Source organism: Macaca mulatta, chromosome 11 (genome assembly GCF_049350105.2).
Source record: "Macaca mulatta isolate MMU2019108-1 chromosome 11, T2T-MMU8v2.0, whole genome shotgun sequence".
NCBI lineage: Eukaryota > Metazoa > Chordata > Mammalia > Primates > Cercopithecidae > Macaca > Macaca mulatta.
The window spans coordinates 57,306,602-57,321,311 of NC_133416.1; the positions used below are offsets into that span (position 1 = coordinate 57,306,602).

General features: G+C 43.1%; 1 protein-coding gene across 13 annotated transcripts in view; it reads right to left on the minus strand.

Annotated features, from left to right (window-relative positions):
- Positions 1–14,710, minus strand: part of CERS5 (ceramide synthase 5) — a 36,620-nt gene continuing 21,910 nt past the window's right edge. Inside the window, exons 2-12 of one of the 13 annotated variants that reach the window (XM_028829468.2) lie at positions 13,685–13,790; positions 12,793–12,923; positions 11,757–11,814; positions 8,275–8,325; positions 7,421–7,513; positions 5,636–5,764; positions 5,438–5,544; positions 5,225–5,359; positions 4,453–4,609; positions 2,860–2,962; positions 1–893 (exon numbers count right to left, since the gene is read on the minus strand). In XM_028829468.2, coding sequence (XP_028685301.2) covers positions 886–893; positions 2,860–2,962; positions 4,453–4,609; positions 5,225–5,359; positions 5,438–5,544; positions 5,636–5,764; positions 7,421–7,513; positions 8,275–8,325; positions 11,757–11,814; positions 12,793–12,923; positions 13,685–13,790 — 1,078 coding nt within the window. In that variant the 3' untranslated portion in view covers positions 1–885. Of the gene's footprint in view, positions 894–2,039; positions 2,295–2,715; positions 2,963–3,939; positions 3,964–4,452; positions 4,610–5,137; positions 5,360–5,437; positions 5,545–5,635; positions 5,765–7,420; positions 7,514–8,274; positions 8,326–11,756; positions 11,815–12,792; positions 12,924–13,684; positions 13,793–14,503; positions 14,540–14,710 lie in introns of those variants that run through there. The other 12 variants (XM_015151692.3, XM_028829467.2, XM_015151690.3 and 9 more) reach the window with 12 other exon arrangements.

Consider the following 14,710-nt stretch of genomic DNA (forward strand, 5'->3'; position numbering starts at 1 on the left):
TGGGTTGAAGTACTTTTAATCACAGAGTAAACAATAGTACAAGACCGTGAACAGCTCACCCAGTGGCTGTTGTCCTCCTCCAGCCCTCAGCTCACCCTCTTCCCATGCCCCCTCCCTGGGTACCATTGAGTAAAGAGTAGGGTATTGGCAGCTGTCCCTGTTGCTATCAGGTGATAGGAAGGGGATCTAGCTAGGGACCACAGTAATCCTGGCCATCCATCCATGGTTCTGTTTCTATACAACTTCATCATGCAACGTATTCTAGCTGTGAAAGAGGAACAGTGCAGAAATCTGGGACTGAACTTGGCTGCTCCATTCAGATGGCCCAGGGGTTTAGAGCCTCAAGAGCCAAGGGCAAAAAGGGAGGAGACAGTCTGGAGTCAGTATAATTCAAGATGCAGCCAAATGTGGAACTAAGGTGGGTTCAAAGGGGACTAGGGAAGGCCTCATGGCTCCAGTCCAGAATTGTGCCCCAACCCCAGCAATGAAACTCACGCATATGCACAAATGCACATGAACAAACACACAAAAACAGAGCAAATAACATTACTGAAAGAACTTGGAGGCTATTAAATACAAAACGGCAGCGTTTTCTTTCAAAGTGAAAATATTCGCTTCTTTGATACTCCTCAGTGCCTTGTAGTCCCCCAGTCACAGAAGGGTAGATATGGGAAGGGCCAAGAGGAGTATGTTGCCAGTGACCCTACAAGTCCATGTGTACTAAAGTCCCCACAGCAACCACCTTACTCTTCAGCCCAGTAGCTGCCTCCCATATGACCATTCACCCGATTGGCACCATTGCTGGAGCTACTGTCACAGGGACTTTTTGTGCAGGTGGTCACATCTTCTTCCTCTGAGCTGCTTTCCACATCACTGCGATCATCCTTAGATACCTGAGTGGGATGAGACCAAAGACAGAAAAGTGAGGGCAGAACTTTTCTGGAGAGAACTGTAAGACACACCTAAGCTCAGAAACCCAGGTGTGGGCACTGTGTTCCCAGTCTGGTCTGCTTTCTGATGACATCTAACTCAAAGTATTGTCTGGACTATGGCTAATGTTGTGACTATGCTTCGCCTGCTTTCTAGTTTTCTCCCTTGCCATCTCCAATTCTGTTCTCTATGGAATAGAAGCTACTTTGGTAGAGGGGTGTGTCTTTCAGGACCAGCCTAAGAGAACTGACATCCTCACTGAGACCTGGTTTAGGTTTCAGGGAAACTCCAGACACCCCTTCTCTTCTTCCACTTCAAAGAACAGGGAAGGCCAACATGAACAATACATATGACTGTCAGCAGTGCTTCTATCTTCTGGTGGCTGTGGACAATGCATTTATTCATATTGGTTATGCTGTTTTGCTTTATCCCCAAAGCTGATCCATAACAGGCCTTTTTTAGTAGTTTCCCATTCCTAGGCTCAGCTACCATTATCCTATGACACTGTTTTCCAATCTTCTTCCCTTTCCAAATAGCAAGATCACTTTTCTTGTGAAACTTCAGCATCCACAAGATACACAGTATAGTGAAAACACAAATGGACTGGCAGTCAATGAGAAAAGAATCCCAGTTCTAATCATGCTACCATCTGTGAATGCTTATTAACATGGTCTTTTTTGTTTCGTATTTTCAAATGAAGCATCTGGATTACAGCAGCATTTCCCAATTAAACTGTCCTGCATATCAAGCAAAGTATTTCAGTTTCTCCACCATGGGCCAGGAACGGTGGCTTACACGTATAATCCTAGCACTTTGGGAGGCTGAGAGGGGAGGACTGCTTGAGCCCAAGAGTTTGAGACCAGTCTGGGCAACATGGCGAGAGCCCCGTCTCTACAAAAAATAAAAAATGACAAAATTAGTTGGGTATGGTGACATGCATCTGTAGTCCTAGATACTTGGGAGGCTGAGGCAGGAGGATCTCTTGAGCCCAGGAGGTCGAGGCTGCAGTGAGCCATGATTGCGCCACTGTACTCCAGCGGCCTTGGCAATGGAGTAAAACCTTGTCTCTTAAAAAAAAAAAAAAAAAAAAAAAAAAAAAAAAAAAGGGCCAGGCACGGTGGCTCACGCCTGTAATCCCAGCACTTTGGGAGGCTGAGGTGGGCGGATCACCTGAGGTCGGGAGTTCGAGACCAGCTGGATCAACATGGAGAAACCCCGTCTCTACTAAAAATACAAAAAAAATTAGCCGGGCGTGGTGGCGCATGCCTGTAGTCCCAGCTACTCAGGAGGCTGAGGCAGGAGAATCTCTTGAACCCGAGAGGCGGAGGTTGTGGTGAGCCAAGATCATGCCACTGCACTCCAGCCTGGGCAACAAGAGTGAAGCTCTGTCTCAAAAAAAAAAAACAACTCCACCCTGGACTCTAGAAGTAAAGGACAGAAACCCAGTGAGACCTGTGTCGGACTTCTGACCTCCAGAACTGAAGGATAATAAATGTAGTTTAAATAAAGGAGAGAAGGAAGTGAAAAGGAACACAGCTGTAACAGCTGTTGCCAAGGAGATGAGCATTTGCTTTGGATCAGCTCCTTGAATTTGTGTTGGATGGGTCTTCTACAGTTGATTATAGCTGTTGACCTCTGAACTCAGATGACTGATTACCTGACCTTTAGGAAATTTCCACTAGAGGGCAGAGTGTCTCTAGACTTGCGGTAAACAGAGTCTCAGAAACAAAAAAAAGTAGACTCAAATTCTTGCCTCAATTTAGGAAAACATCTGGCAACTGCCGCTCTAGTCAATAATGGCCCCGAAAAGTCAGGAGAGAGGGCATGCTCTGAGACCAACACAAGGGAACAGAAAGGAGAGCAGGAGGAAGGAGAACCACATTCAGATGGACATGCTTCACTGAATACTAGAAGCACAGATACACTTACATGCAAGAGATGAAACTGTCCAGCTCCCGCCAGGCATAGAAAAAAGGAAGGAGGTGAGGAAAGAGTGGAGAGTACAGGGTTTAATCCTTCCTGGACAGGTCACCTAGTCAGGAAAGAAGCAGGAGAGAACAGAGATGTCCAGTAGCTACAGCAAGATGCACAGGCACGCTGAGCAAGTTCTGAGCCAATGGCAGCTATAAGGAATAATGACACAGGAGATCATCAATATCTAGGCCACATTCCATCAGTTGGTCCTGGTGTCAGTGCCTGCTCAAGCAGAGCCCCTCCCACTTGGGATTCTGTATTCCTTTAGGCTGAAATCCCTAGCTCTTGGACTAATTACAGTCTGACTGCTTCAAAACTTGCAAAGTTCAATTATGAGTTTATCATTAAGTGGCACCTTTCTTTGGCTCTTGGCATAAGATGGGTATTTGAAATACTACATACCCATTCACTTAGGACACTTGCCTCATACAGTAGTGGGGTGAGGTGTATATTTAGTTCCTTATATAAACTATACCTTGAATATCACAGCATGGTTATCTTGTGGTGGCTTGTGAACTATCACCATTTCTAAGCAACTTAACAATCTGCTTTTATACAGTTTATGTGGCTCTGCATATGATTTCCTTTGAAAAAGTCCCCATGTCAAAAAGAAAAAATATGAAATCCACTGAAGCAGGTAGGTAAGGGATAGGAAATGGTTGAGGCCATCTCTTAAAAAACTCTTAACCCTATCATCCTCTAACAAAAGCCATTCCTAAGGGACAGGAAGAAGGCAGAACTCCCCTCTTGCATCTAAGTCACATCTTAAAAGGTAAAACAGTAGGCTGGGTGCGGTGGCTCACGCCTGTAATCCTAGCACTTTGGGAGGCCTAGGTGGGCAGATGATGAGGTCAGGAGTTAGAGACCAGCCTGGCCAACATAGTGAACCCCCGTCTCTACTAAGAATACAAAAATTAGCTGGGCACGGTGGCACATCCTGTAGTCGCAGCTACTAGGAAGGCTGAGGCAGGAGAATCACTTGAACCCAAGAGGTGGAGGTTGTGGTGAGCCAAGATCGCGCCACTGCACTCCAGCCTGGGCGACAGAGCGAGATTCCATCTCAAAAAAAAAAAAAAAAAAAAAAAGGTAAAACAGGCTTGGTGTGGTGGCTCACACCTATAATTCCATTGCTTTGGGAAGCCGTGGTGGGAGGAATGCTTGAGGCCAGTACTTGGATACTGGCCTGGGTAACATAGTGACACCCTATTTACAAAAAAATAAGAAAATTAGCCAGGCATGGTGGTGCACACCTATAGTCCCAGCTACTTGGGAGGCTGCAGTGGGAGACTCCCTTAAGCCCAGGTTTGAGGCTGCAGTGAGCCGTGATCATGCCACTGAACTCCGGCCTAGGTGACAGAGCAAGACCTTGTCTCTAAACTAAAAAAGGCAAAACACTCATAGAAGAGGCAAAGACTTTGGAGCCCTAGGCTTTTTGCTTGGCCTGCTTGAGTAGATGGGGCTCACCAGGTTTGATGGAGAGAGAACATCTGTTGAGTAATCCCTATCTTCCCCCATACCCCAAAGAAAGAAGCCATCTTTCATCCTCACCTTTCCCCTGATCAAGGCTTTCAAAGCAATCCGTGCAATTAGGTAGGACCAGATGACATGCAGAACCTGTAGGGTCAGCAGCAGGCCATTGAGGAGCCACCATGAAGCATAAGGCCCGATTATCTCCCAACTCTCAAAGAGGGTCGTGTTCAGAATCCTAGAAGAGGGAGGCCAATGGTCAGATTCTAAAGTCAAAGCTCAGAAGACAGGGATGAAGCCGAGTCCTAGGGATGCAGAGCCCTGTGTGTTTTCCTACCAGCCCTTTTATCAGCTGAAGTTCCAGGGACTGTCATCCACAGTAAGAAAATAAGGAAGGGGAGGAGCCTGTTGTGTTTTCTATCCTTAGGGACAGGGAAAGATATATAAATCTTAGGAACTGATGGTTTAAGTCACATTATTAATGACTTCAAATATGCGGAGTTTGACGAAATTAGGACAGAAGTGGGACTCTAATCCTAGGAATGACTCAGCTCCTCAGACACATATAGGATAGGACAGTAGGTAGCTGATTCCCATAAAGCAGTGAATGTAGAAGTGAAAGGAGATGGGGGGGAGGGGGGAGAGAGAGAATGAGAGAGAGAATGAGAATATGTGTGTGTTGGTCAGGGTTGGGACCAGAGCAGGAACACAAGCAAGAAGGGCCTGAGAATTGTATCAACAGGGCAAAAGAAGGCAAAGGAATTACTTAGGCATAAAATTAGGACTGTTCCTCAGAGATGAGTCAAAAAAACCAGAAGCCAACCGAGTCGGGTACTCTGAGTCTGGATCCGACCTTGCTAGAAATACGGTGTGAGGCAGCAGAGGTCCTATGAGAGTCCATAAAAGGTCAGCACAGGCCAAGGTAAAAGCAGGGCAATAGGGTTCTTGTGTTCTATTGGCAAAAATAGAATAGAATAGAACAGAAAAACTGAATGGGCAAAATGAGAATTGGCAAAAGGTATCATTAGGCTCATACCTACCACAACTCTACAGCCCTACCACTTACCAGAATGGATAGATTCCTAGACGTGTAACCATAAAAACAGCACTGAAGATAACAAAAAGGGTGTCACAGAGCCGCTGATATTTGGCATAATTGGCCAGCTTGGCTGCCTGGAGAAAGGAAGAAAGAATTGAGCTGGGGAGAAAGTCCTCACATAGGAAGAAGAGAAGAGAAGAAGATGGAGAAAGACTGGGTTTTTACCTCCAGCAAGAAGTCTGAGACATCATGTAGACACATGATCAGAGTTCCTGCTCGAACCATATTGTTGATGTAGGAGAAGGAGATGAGCCCAATGGTGACCAAGTGATGCACAAACATGATCAGGAAGTCCTAGGAAGGAATGGAAATAGAAGAGGGAGGTAAAAGCTGGGCCGTAGAAACACCAGCCAACCCAATGTCCTGCATTATTCTCTGAGGATCTTACCCCACCCCGTATATAATAGTTTCCATTGGCCAGGCGCAGTGGCTCATGCCTGTAATCCCAGCACTTTGGGAGGGCAAGGTGGGCGGATCACCCAAGGTCAGGAGTTCGAGTTCAACCTGACCAACATGGTGAAACCCCATCTCTACTAAAAATACAAAAATAAGCCAGGTGTGGTGGCGCACACCTGTAATTCCAGCTACTCAGGAAGCTGACGCAGGAGAATTGCTGGAACCTGGGAGGCAGAGGTTGCAGTGAGCCAATATCGCGTCACGGCACTCCAGTCTGGGCGAAAGAGTGAGACTCCATCTCAAAAAAAAAAAAAAAGTTTCCATTCTGCTTAGACTCTCCTCTGGCTACCTAGCATTTAACTGAACACTCCCTACATCAGTGACTGACCCATACTCTACGTTAATGCAGCTCAAAGGCCAGAAAGTAAAAATTTCCTTTGGTAACTGCGGAATATATATAGTGTGGATGCTGAACTGACACCTGGGGATAACTTCCCAGTGGGACATACAAGCCTTAGAGATCTCTGAGATTCTATGACTCTTCTGTTTTAATGAGAGAAACGTCAACCACAAGGACCTAATAGAAGGGATAGGTTTGTGGCTCTAATTTCCTCTTGGGTTCAAATGTCAAGTTAGATCTAGGGAAGTCTCTAAATACTTGAGTTATCAGACACATCTATTAAATACTTCTCCGTTTATTATGTTTAAAACTTAAATATGTATTTCAAACTTTCTTATATGTATCACAATTAAAATAAAATTGTAATAAAGTGACCTGTGTCTTCTGACCATAGGAGAGTAAAAGGCATAAAAATTGAGTATCAAGTTTCTATGTTAGATAACACTAACAACCTGGTTAAGTTTTAATTCATTCCCATAAATGCTAACCGTGGTTTTCTTCACCAAAGATAACCCTGAGTTAGTGACAGATTAGGGTTAGAGCTGCTGGAACCACATTATTTCAGGTAGACGCTAATAAAAAAGTAAAGATTCTGCCTTTTCTATTTGGTTGTATAAAACTTAAGTCATTTCCAACTCTGTCACTATCTGGGCAAGTCATCTCACTTCTCTCAATCTTTGCTTCCTGAACAATAGCAGGAGGAGAGTAAAACCCCTTCCAATTGACTCTCTTTGAGTAAGTTGGGTAACCAGAAAGGGAGTACAGAGAGAGCAAGTGTCCCTAATGCCATGTGAAAGCCATTATCCAGCTTTTCTGGAATCAGGTGTTTTTTCTAAATAAGGCATTGCTATCCCCCAATTCTGACTAGGATTTTTTTCTTTAGATATGTAAGAAGCTTAAAGAAGAATATGGAAAAAAGTATGCTTCTTAGCTGGTTAATTGTTCTTATCCTGGGGCTTCCCTGAATGTCTTAAATATACTTCATCATTAATTCAGTCTCATTTCTGGGAACATTACAACAAGCTAAGAGTCCATCAAACCCAGTTTCTCCTTTTGCGGTCTCAGGGAAGATAATACATCATAATGGCAGTCATGGAAGCTGCTAGAAAGGAGGATGCAGTAAGTTTGGGACTTGAGGGGGCCAACGTCCTTACCTTTCTTTTAATGTCTGTAAACTGAGAAAACATAAGGGACCAATAGAAGGCCAATTCCATGATATAATAGTAATAAAGCCCACTTGAAAGAGGCTGCAAGAGAGAAAGAAGTAGTTAGATTACCGACTAGTCAAACGTGCATTCCACCTCTCCAACTTTCTCTGCCTTGGAGGACCAATACCCCAAATTATTAGACATTTCTCCTCCCCATTATCTCCCAAGATATGCAATAGCTAACAGACTTTGGATTGGTGTAGAGACTTAAGCCTCTTCCCTCGCTCCTCTGCACACCCATCTTCAGCTCTCATCTTACAGAGATGAGATACAGTTAACACATACTATAACACAATCAAATCAGTATGTCTAGGATTCTGGGCAATTAGTGCTTTTTACAGGATTGAATACACATAGGCCTTCTCCTCTTCCACCCCTTTAGCAGTTCTTTGACATATTTCCAGTATAGATTACAACCAAGATGCTCTTAATGGGATTTCAAGTTACCCTTGATACAAAAAAGACATCTGAACCAGAAAGTACCTCATTAAATACCAGAAAACTGCTTTTCTTTCTAGCCCAATTAGAGTGAATATAATGGGGAAAATCAGAACAAAAAACTCACTGGATTTCATTGCTATGGGGGTCTCAGGAATAGATACCTCATATGACTCTTAGCAGTGGGAAAATTAATAAAAATAAAAAATAGATACCCTGAATATATGACTTAAAGAGACTGAACCCCTAATCCGTCAATCCCAAGGAAACACACCATCTGTCCTGGGGACTGGCAAAGGATCCTCACTCACTCCATCTTACACACATTCAAGACCTCTATCCTGAAACGACTCAGATCCTACCTGAAATGGATAGTTATGCCAGCACTGTCGGATGTCCCAGAACCAAGGTGACTAAGAGAAAACAGATAATCCATGTCAATCCTCAAGATTCTCACCTGGCTTCAAGATCTACCCCATGTAATCCCGTTCTCTCTAGGCTGGGGCAAAAGAGAGACAGGAAAGCCCCCAAACAGATTTAAGGGCTCCCCAAAGGATCAATAAATAGCTAGATTGTTCATCTACAACAGAGTGTTATAAATAGAAAAACTATGCTTTGAGGTAAATAAGAACAAAGAGAATTTTAGGATAGTTTTAGGAAGTATCACCACCTGGAATATATATACAGGAAGACAGTGATTCATTTGATAACCAAGAAAGGTATCTCCATGCCAGGTTCAGAAGTCAAAACTAATAATCTCTAATGGAATAATGATTATGTCCTTTAAGGAGTTTGTGTATATCATCTTTGCTGCTGGATTTCTTATCATTAAATTGTTCATAATATTGTCCTATTATCCTTTCAATGACTATAGGATCTGTAGTGATAACCCTTCCCATATTGGTAATTCATATTTTCTTTTTTTGTTGGAGTTTGTCCATTAATCAGACCTTTCAAAGAATGAACTTTTGGCTTTATTAATTTTATCCATGGTCAGGCACAGTAGCTCACACCTGTTAATCCCTGCACTTTGGGAGGCTGAAGTGGGTGGATTGCTTGAGCCCAGGAGTTCAAGACCTATTTGGGCAACATAGTGAAACCCCGTCTCTAAAAAACTACAAAAATTAGCCCAGTGTGGTTGTGCATGTGCCTGTAGTCTCAAGTTTCTTGGGAGGCTGAGGTGGTAGCATCGCCTGAGCCTGGGAGGTTGAGGCTGCAGTGAGCTGTGATCATGCAACTGCACTCCAGCCTGGGTGACAGAGTAAGACCCTGTTTTAAGCAAAAACAAAAACAGGCCAGGCATGGTGGCTCATACCTGTAATCCCAGCACTGTGGGAGGTGGAGGTGGGAGGATCACCTGAGGTTAGGAGTTCGAGATTAGCCTGGCCAACATGGTGAAAATCTGTCTCTACCAAAAATACAAAAATTAGCTGGGCCTGGTGGCGTACTCCAGTAGTCCCAGCTACTCGGGAGGCTGAGGCAGGAGAATCACTTGAACCCAGGAGGCAGAGGTTGCAGTGAGCCGAGATTGTACCACTGCACTCCAGCCTGGGAGACAGAGTGAGACTCTGTCTCAGACAAACAAATACCCCACAAATGTATCCATTGTTTATCTAATGCCTATTTCATTAATTTCCACTTATTTACTTTATTATGGTTTTTTAGAAATGGGGTCTCACTATAGAGATTGGATCTCGTTATCTTGCCCAAGCTGATCTTGAATTCCTGGGCTTAAGTGATCCTCCCACTTCAGCCTCCCAAAGTGTGGGGAGCACAGGGGTAAGCCACCACGCCTGGCCAATTTCTGCTTATTTTTTATTATTTCCTTCCTTTAACCTATTTTGCTTATCTTTTTCAAGAACCTAAAGCAGAAACTTAGATTAACTTTAAGCCTTTCTTTTGTAATATTAACATTTAAAGCTATAAATTTCCCTCTAGGTATGTTTTATCTGTATCCCAGAAATTTTGATATGTTTTACTTTTAGCATCATTCAATTAAAAATATTTTCTTATTTCTCTTGTGATTTTTTATTTGATCCACAGGTTATTGAGAAGAGTTGTTTAACTTCTAATTTTTTTTTTTTTTGAGACAGAGTCTTGCTCTGTCACCCAGGCTGGAGCGAAGTGGCGTGATTTCGGCTCATTGCAACCTCTGCCTCCCAGGTTCAAATGATTCTCGTGCCTCAGCCTCCCCAGCAGTTGGGATTACAGGCACGCACCACCATGCCTGGCTAATTTTTTGTATTTTTAGTAGAGATGGAGTTTTGCCATATTGCCCAGGCTGGTCTTGAACTCCTGAGCTCAGGCAATCTGCCTGCCTCAGCCTCCCAGAGTGCTAGGATTACAGGTGTGAGCAACCGCATACGGGCGACTTCCAAATATTTTCCATGTCTCTCATTACAATTGACTTCTAATTTAATTCCATTATGGTTAGAGAACACATTCTTTAAGATTTCAATATTTTTAAATTTACTGAGACTTATTTTATGGCCCAGCATTAGTTTATCTTTCTACATGCACTTAAAAATTATATGTGTTCTTCAGCTGTTGGTGTAGTGTTTTATAAATGTCAATTAGCTAAAACTGGCTGATCATGTCATTCATATATTTTACATCTTTAGTGATTATTTATTTATTTATTTATTTATTTATTTAGCCTAGGGTTTAGGTCAATTACTGAGAGAAAAGTATTAACATCTTCAAGTACAACTGTATATTTGTCTGTTCCTTTACTTCTGCCAGTTTTTTGTCTATAATATTTTGAAAACACAGTGATACCATTTAGAGAGAAATAGTATGGTACAGGGAAAAAAACATGAACTCAAGAATCAAAAAGCCTGAAATTCTTCCTTCTTTTTCTGAGGCAGAGTCTTGCTCTGTCACCCAGGCTGGAATGTAGTGGCTCCATCACTGCTCACTGCAGCCTTGACCTCCTGGGCTCAGGTGACTCTCCTACGTTAGCCTCCTGAGTAGCTGGGACTACAGGTACATGCCACCACACCAGGCAAATTTTTTGTAGAGACGGTGTTTCACCATGTTGCCCAGGTTGGTCTTGAACTCCTGGGCTCAAATATCTGCCCATCTTGGCCTCCCAAAGTGTTAAAATTACAGATGTGAGCCACTGTACCCGGCCCCCTGAAATTCTTCTTTGACTCTGACAATTAACTAAAAAATGGGAATAATACCCGTTTCACCCACTTTAAAGGGTTGATTCCATTTCTCCTCCTTCAATTTTTGTCAAGTGCTTTGTAGACCATTAAGTATTATGCTGATTTAGTTATTACTGATATTACTAGTATCTTCTAGGGAGAAGCAGTAGAGTTATAAGGTCACTGAAGTCAGGCCCCAGACAGAAGACAATCTATTAGGATATAAACCTGGACTGTGGGCATCACAGAGGAGGAAAAGTTGGGGGAAATATAAAGATCTAAAGGCATTTATGCCAGGCACAGTGGCTCACGCCTGAAATCCCAGCATTTTGGGAGGCTGAGGTGAGTGGATCACCTGAGGTCAGGAGTTCAAGACCAGCCTGGCCAACATGATGAAATCCCGTCTCTACTAAAAATGCAAAAATTAGCCAGGTATGGTGGTGTGCACCTATAGTCCCAGCTACTCAGAAGGCTAAGGTAAGAGAATCGCTTGAACCCAAGAGGTGGAGGTTGCAAGTGAGCTGAGATTCCACCACTGTACTCCAGCCCGGGTGACAGAGCGAGACTCTGTCTCAAAAAAAAAAAAAGAAAAAAAATCTAAAGGTATTTAACTCTTGCTTCTAGATTAACTCTTGTTTCTAGAGATCTAGGCATGATTACAACCCAACAGAGGACTAGAGAAAGTTAAGACTCACCGACCAGAGAAATCTAATTCCATAGCAGAATATACATAAATAAAATGTGAATCTCCACCTGCGTGGACAAAGAGGAGAGGTTAGACAAATGTCCACTGAAACCGAAGTCTCTGAGGCTAGGGAAGTCAAGATAGCAAATCTGGGGATAAGAGAGTTACTGGTGAGAAAGAGGATCAAGTCCTAGAATAGGGGCAACTACTGTCATTTAAAAAGCCAAAGACAGGGGCCAGGGGTGGTGGCTCATGCCTGTAATCCCAGCACTTTGGGAGGCCGAGGTGGGCGGATCACCAGGTCAAGAGATCAAGACCATCCTAGCCAACATAGTGAAACCTTGTCTCTACTAAGAATACAAAAATTAGCTGGGCATGGTGGCGCACGCCTGTAGTCCCAGCTACTCAGGAGGCTGAGGCAGAAGAATAGATTGAACACAGGAGGTGCAGGTTGCAGTGAGCCGAGATCACGCCACTGCACTCCAGTCTGGTGACAGAGTGAGACTCCGTCTCAAAAACAAAACAAAACAAAACAAAAAAACCAAAGACAGAGTCATCTTCCATTAGGAAAAATATTAGGCTCTATCATCAGACTCCCTAGCATTTTTCTTTACGTGACAATTACTAATACAGTGCTCAGAGGATAATTAGAAAAAGCTCAATAAAATGAAGAATAGTATTTCCCAGAAAAGGAATGCTTCCTAAAAACTGTCAACTTATAGCAAGCAAGCTAGTACTCCCTCTATTAAGGTATACATGTGTTAGTACATCTACTTACATAAGTACAGTTATAAGGATTTACTCCCAATCTATTTAGGAAAAGGAAACAAAATGGAACCATACCTAGGTTAGTGGCAACATGTCCAAGAAACTTAAGGGAATCAGTGTTCCAGTTCCCTTCTTTCCTACCAATAATAGGCTGAGTTAGCTCTCTATATCCATTAACCGTTGTCCTAACAACAGAAGTGATTTTCAAAAAAGAAAACTTCAGTCCAGTTGTATCCCACCCTCTTCCTTATTCCCTCCCTCTCTCCTTGCATACTTACATGCTTTCACAGAATTTAGTGAGCGTTGGGGGCTTGTCCTGATTCCTCCTATGGCGAAACCAGCATTGGATTTTTCGGACATTCCAATCCAGCTGCTTTGACAGGCCCTCCAGCCTTTTCTTATCAGGATACTGTAAATGTATAAGCAGAGTCAACACCCCTGTCTCCTCAGACCCTTCCGAGACCCCTCCTTCAATACCACTGACTAGCTGAGTGATAAGGTATGATAGCCATAGTGGCTCAAGTGATGTTTATCTTTCCAAGTTATCCCAAAGTCATTTTTAGTAAGAAATTTTATCTTACATATCAAGGACCTGTACTGCTCACCTATACACATCCTTGTTTCGACTCTTCCTCCAGCCCAGGCTGAGTAAAAAAGGATATTAAAAACCCAAATTGCAGGCCAGGCATGGTGGCTCATGCCTGTAATCCTGGGATTTTTGGAGGCCGAGGGCCGAAGGATGGCTTGAGCTCAGGAGTTCCAGACCAGCCTGGGCAACATGGCAAAACCTTGTCTCTCCAAAAAACCAACAAAAAACCCGAACTGCAAAGGCTATCAGTACCGTCTCCATTTCGATTACACAACTAGGCAGTGGCAGAAACTGGAACAAGGAAAAACAAAAACAAGATATGGTGTGTGTTTGGGGAAAGAGGGGTAAAGGTGGCTGCTGGGCCTAAAACTCAAACATACTACTATGTAAACTTGACATACGTAGGGCCCAAAGGTTTTCCCTGAGGGGATAAAGCTCTCCATATAGCTACACAGACTACTCAAACATGAAAGATCATCCCATCCTATCCTTACCCTTAGGGATATGTGCTGTCTACCCTCCACTGCCCCATGGAGCAACGCCTTGTGTGAATTTTCCTCTCTGTTTCTTTGCCCACTTACCTTGGTGATAGATACAAACACCTTTTCAAGGATGGCATTGGGTTGGGCCTGATAAGGACCACTGTCCTCGATGCCAATATGGAGTGCACAGGGTTTGGCAATAAACCTGTAATGGAGAAAACCCAAGGGCCAATTCTTTTAAAATAATTTTTATTTATAATTGACACATAATAATTGTACATATTTATGGGGTATAATGTGATGTTTCAATGCATGTATACATAGGATAATGATGAAACTGGGGTAGTTACCATATCCATCACCTTCAACATTTATCACTTCTTTATGGTGACAACATTCACCAGCCTCAGCCTCCCAAAATGCTGGGATAACAGGTGTGAGCCACTGTGCTGGCTGGAAGCTTTTTAGAAATGCATAATCTTGAGCCCATCTCAGACTTGCAAAATCAGAACCTGCGCTTTAACAAGATTCCCAGGTGATTCACATGTCCATTAGAATGTGAGAACCACTAATCTACTTCAGAAGAATCTTGTAAGTGTACAATGAGATAATGTATATGAAAGACACTGGCACAAAGGAGGTGATTAATAAACGGCAGTTTTCCTTACATCAAAAGACCAAGATCTTAATTGGAGGGAAAAGTAGAACTGAGACTAAGCTCTTCCTGCATATAGATATCCTGGGTCTTGGATACCTTCCTGCCTAACCAAAAGGTTACGGAAATACTTCGATCTTTCAGGAGTCAAGAAGAAAGAAATCAGGAAGCTAGGAAAGGGGAGAACGAAATTACCTATTAGCACTCTATCCTAGTCTCAGATCTACTAATAAGGCATATAAACTTGGTAAAATCACTTATCTCTTGGGTCTTGGTTTCATCATCTAAAAGAAGAGGTTATATCAAGCAGAGTCCCATGGATTTAAATTTTTAAAAAGAATTAAAAAGCCGGGCGTGGTGGCTCACGCCTGTAATCCCAGCACTTTGGGAGGCCAAGGCAGGAGGATCACAAGGTCAGGAGTTTGAGACCAGCCTGGCCAACAACATAGTGAAACCCTGTCTCTACTAAA